General features: G+C 31.8%; 1 protein-coding gene across 1 annotated transcript in view; it reads left to right on the plus strand.

Annotated features, from left to right (window-relative positions):
• Positions 1-251: 251 nt before the first annotated feature.
• Positions 252-19564, plus strand: part of LOC149618654 (uncharacterized) — a 57425-nt gene continuing 38112 nt past the window's right edge. The window contains exons 1-2 of the mRNA XM_089855462.1: positions 252-733; positions 11708-11842. Of these exons, the coding sequence (XP_089711588.1) occupies positions 11765-11842 (78 nt within the window). The 5' untranslated portion in view covers positions 252-733; positions 11708-11764. The remainder of the gene's footprint in view (positions 734-11707; positions 11843-19564) is intronic.

A 19564-nucleotide genomic window follows, 5' to 3' on the forward strand; every position in this document is an offset into this window, starting at 1 on the left:
TTCCAAAACACCCTGTACAATTATAAACTCATCCAAAATCGAAGTATAATAATAATCACATCTTAACCCTTTCCTCACAACGAAAACATTCATAACAACGTCACCCAAAAAAATAGGGGTCACGTGATTTAAATTCCTAACAAGAGAGAAAAGAATTAACCGACCGGCTCTCGCAAATGGAAATGGCTCGATCCAAAGTAGGAAAAAAAAAAATCCGTAAAGAAAAAAAGTTCTAATTTTTCAATACTTCCTTTCCCCACATCTTACAGTTAAGTTAGAACAGTTCCAAGTGTGTCTCTAAGAGAGTCTCACTATCTTTTCGAACCATTTCTACCTAATCCATCGTTCGAAACTGTACATAAAATTCGGGCGTATCGAACTTCACGCCGCGCGCCGTTTTCATTTTAAAAAAGTTAAAAAAAAATATTTAAAAATATTATATCATAGTTAGCATAATTGAATAATAATAATTAAACTAATTTCTCGGCAAGCCTGGTCAATATGGATTAATATCGTGATTTTAATATATTGGTTTGTTGTCGTCTACAAGTGAACTACTACTCGTGCCATCGTTAATTAAAGCTGGATTTGTAAAATACCAAAGAATTTGAAATAAGATCAAATTTGCCCAAAGGGGAATTTTTTCTTCGTAATTTTTAATTTGGTTATCTTTTTCGTTTTTTGGTGACCTAAACTTTTTGAAAACAGATCTGGAGCGTCTAGTAAAAATCAGGTAAGGCTATTAGTTTTAATACCGAAATTTATTTCGTTTTTGATAATTTGTTGGCGTTTTTAAAAGTTTATTGAGAAATTAGGATGTTATAATACTTATTATTTAAATTATTCAGTTTCGAAACGTTGAGTTATTTTAAATTATTATTTGAATTGATATTTGTAAAATTTATTACGACTCTCGATATTATGTGATCAATGTTGATCAGATTATGGGAGGATCATGTTTGTATCAAATTGTAACTGAGTTTTCAGTCACAATTGTTATCATACTTTGAAGAAATTTTGATCTTGAATCAATTTTACGTTTGATCCATTTGTGATCACACTTCCATGAAACTGCACTTTAGTTCTTCAATCACAGTTGTTATCATAGTTTAATTAAAAAATTACAAAATCTAATTTCATCAAAGATAATTAAATCTCAAAATGATCAGAATAATATTTGATCTGATCCATTTGTGATCACATTTATATCAAATCGTAGTTACGTTTTTCAATCACAGTTGTTATCATAGTTCAATTAAAACAATTACAATCTCTAATTTCATCAAACTAAATTAGATCTTTAAAAATTATCAAATTTACATTTGATCCGTTTGTGATAAATATAGATTGATCACAGCGTGATCAGCCTACAAGGTTTAGTATCCAATTTTTGATGGAAGGATTTTTGTAACGGCACTTAAACCAACAAATGATAAATACCTCATAAATATCAATTGTAAAGTAACACCTGTTATTAAATATAAACAGTAAAAATCGAAGCTTTTAAAAAGGATATTATTTTCGCTTCTTTACAATAACCACTTTTGCGATTGTTAGTTCAGCTATTGTAAACAACCTAGTATATTCAGAGAGAATATAACAAAAGAAGTAGAAACTTAAGCAATTTCAGTGTCTAGTCTAATATGATCTCGATAAAAATAGGTACTAAATTATTTTAAATTTGATGCTAAACTACACGAAAACTACCCAAATTAAGTCAAAAAAATATAGGATATTATAGGACCTATCAAGAAATTATAGGATAATATAGGACAGGTTTAATAAATTATAGGATAATATAGGACAGGTTTAATAAATTATAGGATAATATAGGACAGGTTTAATAAATTATAGGATAATATAGGACAGGTTTAATAAATTATAGGATAATATAGGACAGGTTTAATAAATTATAGGATAATATAGGACAGGTTTAATAAACTATAGGATTATATAGGACAGGTTTAACAAATTATAGGGTAATATAGGACAGGTTTAATAAATAATAGGATAATATAGGACAGGTTTAATAAACTATAGGATAATATAGGACAGGTTTAATAAATTATAGGATAATATACGACATGTTTAATAAATTATAGGATAATATAGGACATGTTTAATAAATTATAGGATAATATAGGACAGGTTTAATAAATTATAGGATAATATAGGACATGTTTAATAAATTATAGGATAATATAGGACAGGTTTAATAAATTATAGGATAATATAGGACAGGTTTAATAAATTTAGGATTTTATAGGAATTATAGGACGGTTGTTGATGTACTAATACTATGATTGTTCGTGCTTACCTTAGAATATTTAGAAAATAACTGTAGTATTTATAGTATCCATGATGATACTACCTAGACTGACATTGATATACTCGAAAAATAATGACCTTAATGTACTATCAATGATGGTGCTTACCGTGGAATATTTTCGTAATTTAATATCTGGTACTTCAGTCATTCCATTTTGTTCTGTTATCATTTATTTTTTCTAGTCTTTGTCCACCAAGACATTTATTTTTATTATTAACTTCAGTCCATGTTGATGGTAGTGCGAACTGGTCTTCAACCCCACAATTTGAACTCTTCTTTACATAATCCTTTTCCAGCTAACTATACATATATCAATTTTAAACCTTTACAATAAGATTTTCATATAAGCACAGCGTATAGTTAGTGTAACTTATCTGACAGGTACAAATTTAAACTTTCTTTAAGCATTGAAACACGACTATGAAATACCAAACGCTGCGGGCCTCTAAAATTCAAAAGGCGTCTGCTTACTAATATATTAAATCTATACCTTAAATTAAATTCACAACCTTGAAACGTCTTATCTTTAACTATATATACATTTTTTTTGAAAAAAAAAAATACCCTAACACCTTTTTAAAAATACTAGTAACTATATTGTTTGAGTGACTTACTAATGGAACCTTACAGCAAAATACTAGTACTCGAAGGACAGTGTATATGCGCTTTTCAAGACGCTCAAACGGTATAAGGAATGGTAATTAAGAAGTTTCCTAAAATCATTTACTGACGTAGTAAGCTATGGGAGGTGCGTGTTTTCAAAATAACACTAAAAATTTTACTTTAAAACATAAAATGACAAGGAGTACTAATTTTCAAGGTTGTAATTTAGACACTAAACTGTAATTTAATTTAATTTAAATTACTTAACGACCTCGAGTTTTACTACATGTCACTAACGTCATAGCCATAAATGCTATGATAAAACATCAGTATTTATTACAAAATTAGTTTTTCGTCTATATATAGCGTGCGGACAAGTCTTGGTAGTCATTTGTGACGTGTTTAATTCAACCGCTATCTACAACAGACTTTAAAGTTTGTAGAGTTCAGTTCGATTCAGTTATCATTTAGTTTTAAACATGCAGAGACGCTCAAATAACAAATTACTGGCACACACTGAAGCGCTGTTAGTGTTAATGTTAACAAAGGGGGATGAAATTTCTCTAGCCCCTTTAGTGCACACTAGCTATGGTAACACGTGACTAAAAGCCATCTTAAGTTTCCACGTGCTGTTTGTTAGATACTTATGTACTGGGTCGTTGTAAGCTTTCAATATCGTGGCCATGCATGAGTGAACCCATCGGGAATGGATGGTAGGGGAAACAACTATATTCCATACTACTATAACAAGAGACATTAGATTACTTACTATTGTATCTACGTGTGTTCCCGTAACTCTATAGAAAATGGCATTATGTTAAACCTCATAGAGATTTTGATGGAATTTCGGATTGAAAATAAATATCGTCACCGTGTCAACACTATGAACTGGCAATTAATTTTGTCTGCAAAAATAAAGGCCGTTCACGTGATACGGGGCTCCAATCTAGCTCCTATATTAACATATATTAAGCATATCTTATAAACCTTCAGTCATTAAAAGTGTCAGAGAAAAATGTCGCGATATATTTCTTCAAGAGTATAAGTGTAACCGCCTCCTCATCTTTCTATGTTCGACATGTTACATTAGGAGGTAAGATATTAGCGACGCAAAAAACCCGAAATTAATGCTACAACAAACTGTTCTTCAAACCAAAGCTTAAAAACTTTCCGTTAGTGTTATGAAAGTATAAGTGTAACCTCTTCCTCTTTGTGAGATGGCAGTGTATTAGGCACGGGATTTTCCAAGAATTCAGAAACCCAACAAAACCCATGCACTTCATCGCTATATTTGTACCAACTCTTTTCCCAAATACGAACTCTAAACTGTAACCAATATTTTCTTAAAAAATTCCCAGTCAAATGAATTTTCGCGTATAAAATGTGAACAGACACACAAACACACACAAGGCCACCAAAAATTCCATTCTATAAGTCTACGTGTCACATAACCACACGTAGATTAAAATCATAAAATAAAATTGATTTCAATCTTAAATCAGATAAAATATTTTTATATGGTAATATTTTCGTGGAATATGGACATAAAATCTAAAAATAAAAATAAATATATGAACGATATCATTTCTAGGTTATGAACTTAATTTCTAACGTTAGTTTTCGTGAATATATTCGTATTCAAACGATATTTTTCGGTCAAATTAGGACCAGTTTCTTTCTAAGGAGTCCTCTGATTATTTATTTTGCAAATGAAACCGAAAGTTCTAAGCTATTTATGACAATTTCTTTTTTCCTGTCGGCAGGTGTTTGTTTAATTCTTACTAACGAATTTGCGACATAAGCCTTTCGATGACAAGTTGAGGACCCCTGTAGTTACGGGAGTGACTATCTTTTCGATCTTTTTAAAATAGGGTCATCGCATCTACATGATTGTAGCAATCTTCCTCGTTAGATATTCATTCTTAAAGGATAAGTTTCATCAGGCCACCTTTTTGTTCGTCAGCACGAATTTTTAAGAGAAAGGGTTAAGAGCTTTGAAATGGGATTAGAGTTAGATTAACTGTTTATGTAAAAACTAGCCTAAAAATAAGAGAATAATAGCAAACGTAAATAGAAAAAGCGGAAAGTGACTGAGGTTGTAAGGAGAGCAGGGTTCATACAACTTTTTGGAAAACAAATTTCCCTGAATTTTCCAGGTTTTTCCCCCATATACTTCCCTGAATTTTCCAGGTTTTTCCCGTATATGGAGTATCCTATGGAGCAAATGTTAATGAAGGAGGGGGGCAAATTTGACTATTACATAATCAAAGAACATCCCCGTATCTCTATTAGAACCAGAGTTATGAGCCTCCAAAGTATATTGTAATGTTAATCCTATGAAGGGTATGTTTATGAGCATTTTGCTTAATTACTTGACCCCCGTTTGACGCAAATTTCCCTGGTTCCCTGAATTTTACTAAAAATTCGAAATTTCCCTGAGTTTTTCCGGTTTTCCAGGTTTGTAAGAACCCTGAGCTAAATTTGGGAAAACTCGCGTATTAATACCAAAGCGAGTACGATGGCAAACCGAATTACATTTAGAAATTTCGGTATCTAGTAAAATGTGATCTCGATAAAAGAGGTAACTAAATTTTTACAAATTTGATGCTAAGCTAAACTAGACGAAAACTTCCCAAACTAAGTCAAAAATATAGGATATTATAGGACTTTTCATGAAATAATAAAAATTAAGTAGTGCTCCGAAGACTTGGTGTCGTAAATATCATACTAATGGGCTTTATTAATAAACCGGAAGTAATAAAGACTTCCCTTTCCTTGTGACGTCAACAGTAAATATTGAGCAAGTATTAAACTATACTTAAAATTGTTTCTCAACCAATACTTAATTTTTATGAAACTTGCTCTTTAAACCAAAAATCACGTACGTAAAGAATTAAGTCAAAACCGATAAATTTCTTAATTTTACACCAAAACAAATTTTTAGTGATTTAGGACAATTTTTAAATTTAGTGCTAGCGAGCAAATCGAATTAGAACTCTTTCAACAGTCACAACAGAAATATTTGTGGAACTCGCGTTCCTAAAAACCAATGATAACACAGAATGGAGTCCCAAGCCCAGCCCACAAAACCCGCATAGAAATTGACATGGGATATATGGGGACGCAATGATTCCAATTAACTGTATGTATTCCTGGTTGCATCTATAGTTTATAAAAAGATTTCTCCAAAAATATTACCGAATACAAAACCTATTACTTAAAAAATGATTAATTAGCAGTCCCGGAAAAAGAAGAGTAATTTTGAAAGCGAGAAGTCTAGTGCATTAAAATAGTTTGCATAAATAGAAGAAACATAACAACGTTAAGTATGACCACTTCCATGGATATATAATGTTTAATTTGAATTTTTGATGGATTATTTGTTCCATTGTTGTTTTCTTGGACACAGGATTCAGGAATTGCAAAAATTAAAATACCTTAGGATTTTTTTCCGGAATTAAAGGATTTTATAGGAGAACAATGTGTTTTTGTAGGAAAATATAGGACTAAAAATGTGTTTTTATAGGAAAATATAGGACTAAAAATGTGTTTTATAGGAAATTATAGGACTAAAAATGTGTTTTTATAGGAAAATATAGGACTAAAAATGTGTTTTTATTGGAAAATATAGGACTAAAAATGTGTTTTTATAGGAAAATATAGGACTAAAAATGCTCATACGCAATACTATTTTCACTTAAAAAATGTAGAAAAATCTAAAGAAAAATAACAAATTGGATTTTACTTTGAAAATTCAGAGGAACTTAATTAAAATATAAAACTTTCTGAGCGAGCTCCGCCATTTCGGTGTCCAGTCAAGTATGATCTCGATAAAAAGAGGTACTAAAATTTAATAAATTTGATGCTTAACTATAAAAAAACTTCCCAAACTAAGTCAAAAATATAGGATATTATAGGACATACCTTTCAAGAAATTATAGGATAATATAGGACAGGTTAAAAAATATAGGAATTTATAGGAACTAGAGGACCTTTGGCTCCCTACGTATTTGATTGAGAGTCGTACTTGTGGTTGATATGTTTCTAATGACATAATTAATGCAATATTGGCAATACCAGATTGAGTCAAAAAAAGATGGGGAAACCACCTGTCGAGACCAAATAACGTTGAATAAGATTGAAAAACGGAATAATTATATAGGAAACAGTGTTAATTAAGAAGATCGGATTCATTCACTTCCCTTTTATGTTAATTAACTGGCATTTCCTAATTAAATACATTTATAGGAATGTCAGTCCAATTTATCATTGGTTTGGAAATGCTATATCCAGGGTTAACTGACAACACGGTAATTTACCTGAAAACTACAGGTTCATTGGCGAAAGTTGTTTCTACATTAACTTGACTTATGGGTGCTTGTTGAAATATATTAGTCAGAAATTCAGGGGTTTTTTTGGCACCGGAAAACTGTACAAAAATTTCCGGATTTTCGTGATTTTTTGGTTTGGAAATTTTCTATAAATTTGCTTGATGTTCAGGATACTTTGTTTGGCAAGTTGGGTAGAAAATATGTCTGATGTTCAGGGTACTTTGTTTGGGAAATGTTGTAGAAAATATGACTGATGTTCAGGGTACTTTGTTTGGCAAGTTGGGTAGAAAATATGTCTGATGTTCATTGTACTTTGCTTGGCAAGTTGGGTAGAGGTTTTTCTCAACATTTGCACCAGAAATTGCATGGCTTTCAGATAAAGATTCTTTTACAACATTTCCAGGAAATTCATGGTTTTGTCACAGAATTCATAGTTTCAGATTAGAAGATTTTATAACTTTAACCTGAACGTTATGGCTTTTATATTTGAAACCTTAGCCTGAAATTAATAATTTTAAATGTGAAAACAGCTAGTTTACAACTCCAGTTTGAAATTCGTTTTGTTACCCTGTTATTCGATTCTTATAAACCATGGAAATCCCCACAAAGAGATGGGACGTTTACCATTCACACAACAATAATATCAATATTCATAGAGTTAACCCCTTTTGTCCAAATCTTCCCAATATTTCAATACATTTCGAAATAAATTTTTCCAACCAATTTAACTAAATTATACTGTGAAGTTAGAACTTGTAATATTTAAAACACCCTAAGTGTGGGTAGCGCAGCGCAGACTCATTCAAAATTAACAAACATAGACAAATGAGGTCACAAACACAAGGTCACGAAGCGAAATTAGTCAATTACACAGAAAAAAAGAATAAAACAAATTGTAATAATTTAGCTTCCGAAATAACTAAAGCTGTCAAATTAACTTTTAACCCAAATTCTTTAAAAAGATGAAAAACTCAAGAAAGAAAAAACAATTGTTATTTTACATTTAGGATAAAATGTCTTAGAACATTTTCGGCTCAAACCCATGCACTGTACTTCGACTATACCATTATTTTTGGAACCAGATGTATATAATTGTAATTAAATTAAATATATTTTCGTAAAATTATTTTAAAATTAATAGTTAAAGGCTTTGGGTTACAGTGTGGAATAGATAATGCTTAATTTGAGTTCAAAATCGCTGCAGTACTAGTGAAATCAAATCAGGCCTTATTAAAGCTAACTTCATAAGCAGCGTCATAGGTCTGAGATTTATCATACCATTTTTTTCCGTCGGTTGTACAGCAACACTCAAAACAAGTGTTAGTTTGATCTGTTGTATCCTGAATAAACGGTGTATGGAAAATTATATAGCATAATTTAAACATATTATATTATACTCATTAAATAAATCGTGCATAAATAATTTAAAAAATCGTCTGCTATTGGAAGCACGCGGCCATAGGAAAACATGTTTTTCAAGGGTAGAGTTATTTATCTCTTTATATATTCCTGTAAAACACATCTTTTAGTGGAATGAAAGAAAATCTAAAGTTTTTAACGACAAATGACAGTATTAGTTTGTCTAATTAGTGGTACGTTCAAGGACCGATTTAATCAATATGCGGGGAGATCCCCTTCTTGGGTTATTTCCCTCGCGCCTTGAGACACTAGAGGCAGTGCGAATCGGCTAGCCTCCCGCGTACAGTGAACTCGGGCTCCCTCTGGCGGTGCTGCCTCTTGGCATGACCGAGAAGGGGCGTGGTTCAAAGAAACTTAATTGGTTCGTTCAATTTCGAAAACTAGCACTTCATTGGTGCAAAAAGAATCTTAATATAGATCTTGGGTCATGTGGTGCATGTGACGTATTACAAATAATCATTACCTATCCGCCACTGACTTCTTTGGAGTTCCTTTAAGCTAGTATTTCATAATTTGGTATAATAATTGCGCAACATGGCTACAAAATAAAGCAATAACTGATTGTGTAAGGCAGTTTTATTTCCTGATATTTCTTGATATTAATCTTAAGTCTAAATTCTTCAAACTGTCAAAAATTGGCAGTCGAGTCATAAGTTGATAAGATATGTTCCTTCCATAAGTTTGTCACTGGATACAAACTGGAGCTTGTCATGAAGTGACGTAGGTCATAGATTCTGGTAAAGCGACCCCTGGTGAGACGCTGTCAAAGGCTTAGTAAGTTCAGACTAAATAGGACCTAGATTGAAGTCCTGCAAAATTAACCACCACCGAGTGTAGGACTTCAATTCTCGCTTCCGTCGTTCTCGAACTAGCTCGAGCTGTAAGTCTCTAGCATTAATAAGTATATAGGTTGTGTCAACCTTATGGAAAATATCTTATAAACTTATGGTCGAGTATATAAATATTGCAAGTTTCAAAGAAACTGAAATTAAGTGAAAAGTTTCCGTTTGATTTTGATCGATCTGTGTTGTAACTTCTTCTTATTTTAAGAAAGAATGTCACGTGACCCCTTATTATTATTGGGGTTAAATCTTTTAAAATGGGTTAGTTAAGCCCACATAAAAGTTTCACTGTAGTTAGTTAATTACAGCCTATCGGCCATAAAAGAATTTTACTTGGTTAGGTGTCATTTATTGCCTCGGCGACAGGCTTTAAGGCGTTGACTTTTGAATTGTATTTTGTACGGTAACTTTTGTTAAAAAACAAAAAAGGGGAATTTACTAATATTCTTTTTTTTTCGTGTGTGTTCTCTTATTCAATATTGAACAATCACGCATAATTTCACTTTCGTTGCCTTAGAAGTCGTAAATATTCTAAAGGAGTTTTCGTTTTTTTTATGTTTTTGTTTTGCAACTTCTTTCTTTGAGATTATGGTAATTTTAATTTGCATAATTTTGAAGAGGATTAAAGGAAAATTCCAGGTTAGAACATTTCCTTTCAGGAAGTTGTTTGATTGTACGTTTGCTTGCTCTTTATGAACAGTCACAATTCGTTAATTTCCGAATTTGATTTACCAAATTGTAATCATGATTGATATCTGTAACATCAGGGATAAATTTAATTTTAGAAGTAGGAATGGAGAACAGAGTAATCTGGGCGCGCGTCATAGTCCCCCGGGAAGGAGGGGTATGAAAGAAGAGGCTGGTCATAGCGACAGTAGTAAAAAGGAATTACGAATTTTTCGGCGTCACCGCCAGCAACGTCATCAAAACGTAGCTTAAGTGAGCCAATAAGATAATTTAAACTTTTCGTTACGTGTTGAAGGGAGGGGCTCTATACTGGGCTATGAGTCGGGCTAGAAACCTTTTCCTCACGTATTTAAATTCTGACGTCTTTCTAACTGCAATTTCAAAGGTTGGTAGCAACTGAGGTCGGGTGCACACGTTAGGTTCAACGTGCAGCGAGATAAATATTTCGCGTTGTAAAACTTGTCATGCAGTATTTTATGGCCCTCTGTCGTCATCTTTCATGGGGGTCCGACGCCTTGGATCCTGTTCCGGAACTTAATTGCACGTATCTTCTTTAATGTTTCCGATAATAAATATTCACTATAATAAATAAAAGAGAAAGTTTCTGGTCGGAAACTTTCCTTAAGAGGTTGAAAGATAGTTTACTCACGGTACTTCAAAATAAATAAATAAATAAATGAATGAATGAATAAGTTTATAAAATTATGTTTGAATTTGCATTTTATGCTTAGATTGTTCTTAATCCTAATTTCCTAAGGAAGTCAAGGCAATAAATTTGTATTATAATGAAAATTATTTAAAAAAAAATCATATGATGGGGATTTGTAAACAATTAAAGAATCACAATAATTATTTACATGCTCATTAAGTTAGTGGAACAATAAATTTTTGAACGCATATTTAATTTCTAATTTAGTTACCAAATATTTTCTTTTATTTGAAAAGTACTATGTTTATGTTTTAGTTATAATTTATTTTTAATAATTTATTATTAAAATTGCCTGCTTCTAGAAAATGAATTTTTTTAAAGTAATTAAATATATGAGTTGAACTAACATATTATAATTATTTAGTCATATCTTGCAAATTAGATTTTAAAAATCTTAAACCATTATACAGTGTGTTTATGATAATTCTGCCTTAAATTAAGGGGATGTTCTTTGAGTTATTTTGGGTCGAAAATGTTCTGTTTTCGAGTTATGATTTCAGTGTTTCAGGGTTGACACCTTAATCATTGTCTTTCAGCTTCATTAAATTTAAGGGTTCAACCGTAAAATACTCCAATCTTAACTTTAAAACAGTGGCTAGGAATGAAAAATATCATACAACATTTTCGACTCAAAATCGACCAAAAAAAAAACACCCCCCTTAATTTATGCCAGACTTATCAGAAACACCCTCTTACAAACTTTTGATAAATATGCACTCGAATGTTCGTCAAAAGGGCAAATTTGGTTGATAACAATTTAAAAACTAAATATGACTGTATTTTCTAGGTTGTCGTCAACAAAGACGAGCGCCTGTATCGATTAAAAGAAACCCGCTAGAGAAACATGGGTCTCTGGTCCGATGCATGGTCCCAGCTCAAGCTTCTACTGCACAAAAATTTCTTACTACGATTCAGATCACCAGTGAGTACAAAGTTCAAAATATGCTTCTCTATCAAATTCCTTACATTATGAGCTTTGAAATGAGTATAAACACGATGGGGTTAAGGCTGATAGAACAATCGATGCCTCAATTAAGTCTTTTTGAGAGACATGAATAGAATCGCGGTCCGAAACCTAGCTATTTCGATACCTGTGACATTTTATTTCTTGCATTAAAAGCTAATAAAGTTACTAGTAATAATTGTTCCAAACGTTGCCCGTTTAGGCAGGTTTTAATAAAATCTGCAGCCGCCATTTTCCAAGATGGCCGCGGAGTAGAGAAATATATTTCTTTGTTGTTAGTAATAAATGTTCCAGACTATGCAGGTATTTTTTTTTTCATTTATAGCAGTCATATTAAAGATGGGCACTTAAGAGTAATAATTCAATAGAAGTCTCAATTATGGCCCTAAATTTTAATCTCAAACAAACTAAGCCTTGATTGTACTTGTTTGAAAGCTAGAAACGAGACAAACATAAATCTGTGAATCTTAACTAAATTAATTCGAATTTGCAAAATGGTCTTTCGTGACTCGCGGAGACTTAAAAAGACCTTAAACGTTAACCCAGCTTATTTCTTCTCATTTCAAAGATTTAAACGAGACGAGGATCACGGTAATCATTACAATATCTCAAGGGATGAATATATTGAGCTTTTCTATGTAACCTAAACGATTCAAATCACTCGTAACTTCGTAATTAGGTAACACCAATAAAAGGACGTTAATCACTATCACGACATTAGCTAATCCTTTGAAACCAAGCTCCCGATATTACAAAAAATGTACAGAATGGAAGAGATCGGAGTTAGTCTTATTTTGTCTGGATATCGCCGTTCTGCCGACGGAAGAAATCGGTATACTAAACTACAGACCTACGTAATTGAGTGTAAAATTGTAATAATCAAGATTTCACCTGGACTTATCAATTATCATCTAATGAATAATTATAATAAGAAAGATGCTCTTAATCTGTTAATAACACTCTGACAGCTTGATATAAGCCCCGCCCCTTAATATACATGCATAAAATTAAAGATTAGTCATAAGGCAAGTCAAATTACTTGCTACACATAATACGTAACAAATTACCCATATAATGATAACTGGTAACTCCTGGTGAAATCAAAAGCTTGCATGCTTATCTCTAATTGCACTCCCAAACCGACAGTTCATAGTTCTGAAGTTTACCATACCGATTTGTTCCATCGGCAGTATCGCGACACCCAGAAAAATAAATGTCTGTCTGATCTGTACCACACTGTTATAATAAATGTGGAAATGCCAATTTATAAAGGTCGTGATTAACTAATAACATAACCGAATTCATGCCTTCCAAAAGTAGGTCTTTAGTAGCAAAGTCGAATAAATGGCATTGACATTACGCTCCCGGAATATTAATAGAAATCGAGTCTCAATCTCCAAATGTTTCTTTTTTAACCCAAAAAAAGAAGTTTAATTTCTTCCGATTTTGTCACGGTGTATCGCGTTAACCTTTTATTAAAACTACTTCATGAATGCTAGGCACGTATTCGGTCATTTAAAGGGCTAGAGGCACTTTACATACCATAATGGCTTTCGCAGTTTGAAATATTTAAAATTTAGCAATTTTCCTATATAATTTTGTTTTGTCAAATCGGAAAACACTTCGAAAATTAAATTTAAAATAGGCAATTTGAATCGGGGGTTATGACGTCATAACTGTGTCGTATTAGGCTATGAAATATCTGTTGCTCGCAACTGGCGTTACATATATTTCGGTCTGAGTATGAGAAGGGACGGTTTTAATCAAATTTATCGAACATTTAATATAAACTAGGCAATTTTACTAGGGGTTGATGACGTCATAACTGTGTCGTATTCTAGTATGAATTATCTGTAGCTCGCGACTGGTGTTTAAGAGAAGCATTTGAATCAAATATATCCAAATTAAAAATAAACTAGGCAATTTTACTCGGGGTCGATGACGTCATAAGTGTACGCGTTTTGGTACGCAGTATCTGTACCTCGCGACTGGCTTTTACTCCATCATGGATTTATAATGAAAGTGTTCGATTCAATCATTAGTCATAGACTTCACTGACGTAACTAAAGCAAAACAAAGTGACGTCTTAACTGTGTCGTTAAGTTCAGAGTGTTTCCAACTTTAAAAATTTAAACTTTCCTTTTAAGTCTACTAGAAGAAAAATATTTTAATTGGTTTGTATTCTACTATCCCTTTAGATCTGGTTTTTGCAATTAGAAACGTGTATTTTTGTTGCAAAATATTTTTAATGAAAGACGATCGAATATGGTTTAATTTCGGGCCTAGGGTGATTTATCTTGGATTAGATTTTTTCTTTTGGTTCAAGTTTGACACTTGCGACATATCTACGCATGAGTGTTGAAAATGCAGAATCAGAAATTTATTTAATTAAAAGAAGCAAGAATAAATACGATTTTTTATAAAATTCAGAGATCCAATCCTCAATCATTAAATTAGCTTTCTGTAATCCATACGTTTTGATGACGTTGCTAAAGTTCGTCTCCTTTAAATACGACCCGCCCCTTCGTGAGCCCAGTGAGGTCTGCTATTCATTCACGGTTATTTTAAATGAATTAATTCCTGATAGCCTAAAACTAGTCAATAAACTATTCGGAAAATAAAAAAAATCGTGAAGAAAAAGCTCTAGTCCGTTAGCAACTTTATTTTCGTCTCTCTTGTACAAATATTTGCATATTAAGCGGTAATTATCAAGGAAATAATAATATAATTTTAATTTTAAAGTTGCGCCAAGTACGAGCAACTAAATGTTTTTGCCAACATTTCCTTCATGTCTAATAATTAGAAAATATAATGGTTTGGACAAAAGGCCTAAGGTGTAGACTTTTGGATTTATTTGTTCGAATATTTTATGACATTTAATTTATCTCGTGCAATTTGAATTTCAACTGTAATAGGGTTTAAGTGATTTTAAATACTTGAAAACCTAAAAATTAATCCCAAGCTAGTTTGTACAAGGAAGATAGCAACAGAGGTTAAAAGGAACTACGTATTTTTCGCCGTCCACGTCACCAACGGAATCATGACGTAGTTTAAGTGAGCCAATAAGATAATTTATTATTTTCGTTACGTGTTGGAGGGAGGGGCTCTATACTGGGTGGGCTATGAGTCGGACTGAAGTAAATACTAACCGTTCTCTATTCCTGCTTCTAAAACTACATGGATCCCTGGTTAAGTGTAGTTGAGGAAGATTTAAAGTAATTAATATTGGGTTTGGTATTTTCAAGTATTGAGCCGCCAGGAAGAGGTTCAAGGTTCGATTAGACAGAATTTTTCCTTGTTAAAAAAAAAAAACTTTAAAAATTGGCCTTGCCGATAACTATCTAGCATTACAATGTCAAGTTTGGCGTATTTAGAGAATTTTAGCCAAAAGTTTCCTTGTAATCGAATTTTCCTCATTTGAAAGCGTACACCTAATACCCATACCTAATAGATTATTTATATGACTTAATATATTATATAAGTTAGGTTATCTATAATATAAAAGCTTTTTTAACTTGTCAGTTACTAAGTTGAGGTGAAATCACGTGGGCTTTTCACGTGTCACTGTACCACCAACGGTATCCGTTATCAGGGTCATTTTAACACGCTGTCTACTCTTCTGAGGTTGTTTTGCCGCATTTCTAAAACTGATTAAAATAAAATGCTTAGACTTAATTCTTCTTAATGAAACTTGAAAAGGCACATATTGAATAGTTACTTGTTAATTTAAAAGCATTCCAAAACGTAACTTCACTGTAGTTTATTAATTATTAGAGTTAGTGGAATACCTAAAACTCAATGCTTTTTCTATGGAAAGCTAAGCCTAAAACTGTATTTATTTTTCGTTCAACATTACGGATGGGTGTCAACATGTTTTCGTGAAGAAAAGTTCATCACAAGGGTTAGAGGGAGAATAATTAATGTTTTCTCGTGGCTAGCAAGTTAATTAGAGTCATAGGACTAAATCTTAGCTTATTTGATGCTATCGCAAGAATGTTACATTATTACTAGAAAGAGCATATCAAATAATGAATATTTAAAATTGGAAACATGTATCCAATCCATCTACAATATTAAGGAAGATACGAGCAATTAAGTTTTCTTACTATGAAACCCTATTGGATGAACGCGTCACGTGGTTCTAGTCGTACAGTAGAATTTTATAACCATACAGAGTGGCCTCACGTGCGAGAAAATTTAATTGCTTGTATCTTCGTTAATATTGTCCAATTTGAAATATTCATTAATTTATATGCTCTATTGAACAAAAAAGGAAAAAAAAATCTAGCTCGTCGTTTTGATTTAATGTATTGAATTTTAATTAGCTATTTTATCCAGTATAATTTTTAAGATTAGTTAGATTAATAAATGCTTCAGATATCAAATAAAAATATTTAATTTAGAAACTTTTTTAATTAATCCCTTCAAATATCCAATAAAAATATTTAATTTAGAAAATGTTAATTTAACACTTGAGATATAAAATATAAATATTTAATTTGCTGAAATGTTAATTAAATACTTCAGATAAAATAAAAATATTTAATTGAGAGAAAAACGTTAATTAATTGCTTCAGATACATAAAAATATTTAATTAGGAAAAAAAAACAATCATAATTAAAAATTTAATCTGTCTGTTGTTTAAAGCCAATAACAATTAAACTTTAATACATATAAATCTGGTGCCCTTTGTAGTTCACCGAAATAATGAATGAAAAATCGGGAAGAAAAAAAAATTAAAAATCAAAATCAAACGTTACAATGAGCGTTTTATTTTCCTTACAAATTCCAAGTCTGGGTCATTTACTCCAAGTGGCTTCCTTTAGAGTAACTTTCGCCGTACCCGCTAACTTACTGATCCACTTAAATGAACAAGAAAAAATAAAAAAGTATTTGACATCACGCTTTAAACTTAGCGTGAAATCTGCCGACCATGTTCATTCCACTATCAGGATATATTGTCTTAAATTTTATGGAAATTAATGCAAATGATACCAGTTTAAGATGGCAGTGAAGCAGAAACGAGCACCGTTTTATATTTGATGCAAAGGTTAGATGAAATTGATAAAATCAAGTTGTTCCATGCTACAAAGCTTCCTAAGTCCCAAAATATTCGAAACTTATAATGGGATTAATTTATTAATAACCAGAAAAATTTTAATAGTTATACTAACTATAAATGGTTATACATGGTGGGTAGTTCACAAAAAATTCTATAGAGCTTAGTTCCAAATTAGTCGAAACTTCTATTACAGTTTATTAATTACTAACTAGAAAAATTCTAATAGATCTACCAACTATTAATGGTTATACATGGTGGAAACCTTTATATCCGGCCGTATCTGTCAGTCTTGTATACTAAATTTTACTGAAAAAGGTTTTGGTTCTGAGCTCCAAAATCTGAAAACTGTTTTGGTAATTTATATTTGGTAAATTACCGTTAAGATACGGATGGTAAATTACCGACTCACATCTCTAGTTACAAACACGTGATATAACAATCTAGAAGCATTTTATATTTAGCTATTTGAAGTCTTACAATTCTTAATAAACTGTAAACAATGCCGAGACTAAACAGCTAACGAGTGTACAATGAATTACCTGACAGACATAGATATAAAATCCATAAACCACCCTAACATTCCAGACTAGTTTTCGTCGACGCATACGTTTAATGGTGGCATGAATTTTCGATTTCAAAGAAATTTCCCTTCGTAACCGGATTGTGCGGGTCTATTTCCGCGAGCCATTTGACCAGAGGCTATTTTTAAGAAGGCGTTTGACCCCTAAGTTGATCGACCTACATTTTTTCCTAAAAGCATGATTAAAGATATCCCACTTTTTATTTTTTCTTGCCGGGATACACGAGGAGCATTATCTGACGTAATATTTAAGTTTGCATTCTTTTTATTCAACACGCACGAGACACGTGGTACTCGTTCGTTTTCTTATGGTTTAAGCTACGAGATGACATGACACCTGAAATATAGCAATGCCCATGACCATTTTGGTGAAGTTTTTCCAACGGATGCTCTCTTGACAGTTCTCAAAACATTTCTTTAATCGAATTAGATTTAATTTTCGGGTTTTTTTATCAATTAAATATAATTTAACTTTGCTAGTGATAGGAACAAACCGATATGATATCGGTATCGGTGAACGATATGGCCCTTTAACCGATATATATCGGTTCAAGCTTAATTTACAGATTTTTACCGATTATTGGGTTCGAGGTTGTTTTGCCCAGTGAATTTGGTTAAAAAAATAATATCACTTCAACATGTTAAAGCTCAGGGAATTCGACGAAAAATTAATACCACTTCAACATGTTAAAGCTTAGTGAATTTGATGAAAAATTAATGCCACTTCAACATGTTAACGCTTAGTGAATTTGATGAAAAATTAATGCCACTTCAACATGTTAAAGCTTAGTGAAATTGATGAAAAATTAATACCACTTCAACATGTTAAAGCTTAGTGAAATTGATGAAAAATTAATATCACTTCAACATGTTAAAGCTTAGTGAATTTGATGAAAAATTAATGCCACTTCAACATGTTAACGCTTAGTGAATTTGATGAAAAATTAATACCACTTCAACATGTTAACGCTTAGTGAATTTGATGAAAAATTAATATCACTTCAACATGTTAACGCTTAGTGAATTTGATGAAAAATTAATATCACTTCAACATGTTAAAGCTTAGTGAATTTGATAAAAATTAATGCCACTTCAACATGTTAAATCTCATAGAGATTTTAATGAGTATCTGTAGCCATAAGATCTTTCAAGTTTGAAAAGAGGGGAGAAAAATAACAGGCGCTTTTGAATTTTCATTTTCAAATTAGTTAAACGAGTATTAAGTTTTTGTTAAATTAGACGGAACGAAATTAAAATTCACAACGTCTATGGTATTAGGCCTACACGTTTTCCTACAATTACCTTAATTATTTCTATAACACGAACGAACATTTTTAGTTGTTCTCATGAAAGGCGATCTGGTCGAATTTCAGACATTTTAAAACAGTAAACACCTTTGAAACTATTACCTTAATGGATACACATAGCTTCGTTACTTTCACAATAAAAATTAAATATAATAATATTTTGCAGAGAGAGAGAGCCCTTATAACTAAAATAACAAAAGTTTAAAACGGCCAAACAAGGAATTCAAATATTTAACAAGAAAATGTTAGTGTTTTTCTATTACGACTGTCATTAGCTACGCCATTAAATTTAAATTTCAAGACGTGAAAACCCATTGTCATCTTTACATGTAAACGAAAAGCGCCTCGAATCTTTGGGTAAATAAGGAAGTTTACTCTATTTTTCTATCAAATACATGCCATGCCAGCCACCTTCTCCAAGGAAATATATTATTTAGGCCCCGGAAACCGGCGCCGCCGCTGAAAGTTGGTTGCTTATACTTCGATAAAACATTAATTTTTTTTTAAAAAAAATTATCTTTATGAAGTTGAAAACCTCATAAATCGCTCTAGCTACCTTTAAAATGATTGAAAAATTATTTTATGTCAAAAACTTCTTATGGGGAATGAAAGTAAATAAACTTGAAGTTAATTTCGAAATTAAGAAGTTTACTTAACATTCTTTAGAATTATCGCAAGGGGTTATGGGTTACGTAACAGTATTTAAGTCTGCAAATTGTGAATTAATTAA

This window comes from Phalangium opilio, unplaced genomic scaffold, assembly GCF_054372755.1.
Source record: "Phalangium opilio isolate 3A_F unplaced genomic scaffold, DU_Popi_V2 ptg000209l_1, whole genome shotgun sequence".
Taxonomy (NCBI): domain Eukaryota; kingdom Metazoa; phylum Arthropoda; class Arachnida; order Opiliones; family Phalangiidae; genus Phalangium; species Phalangium opilio.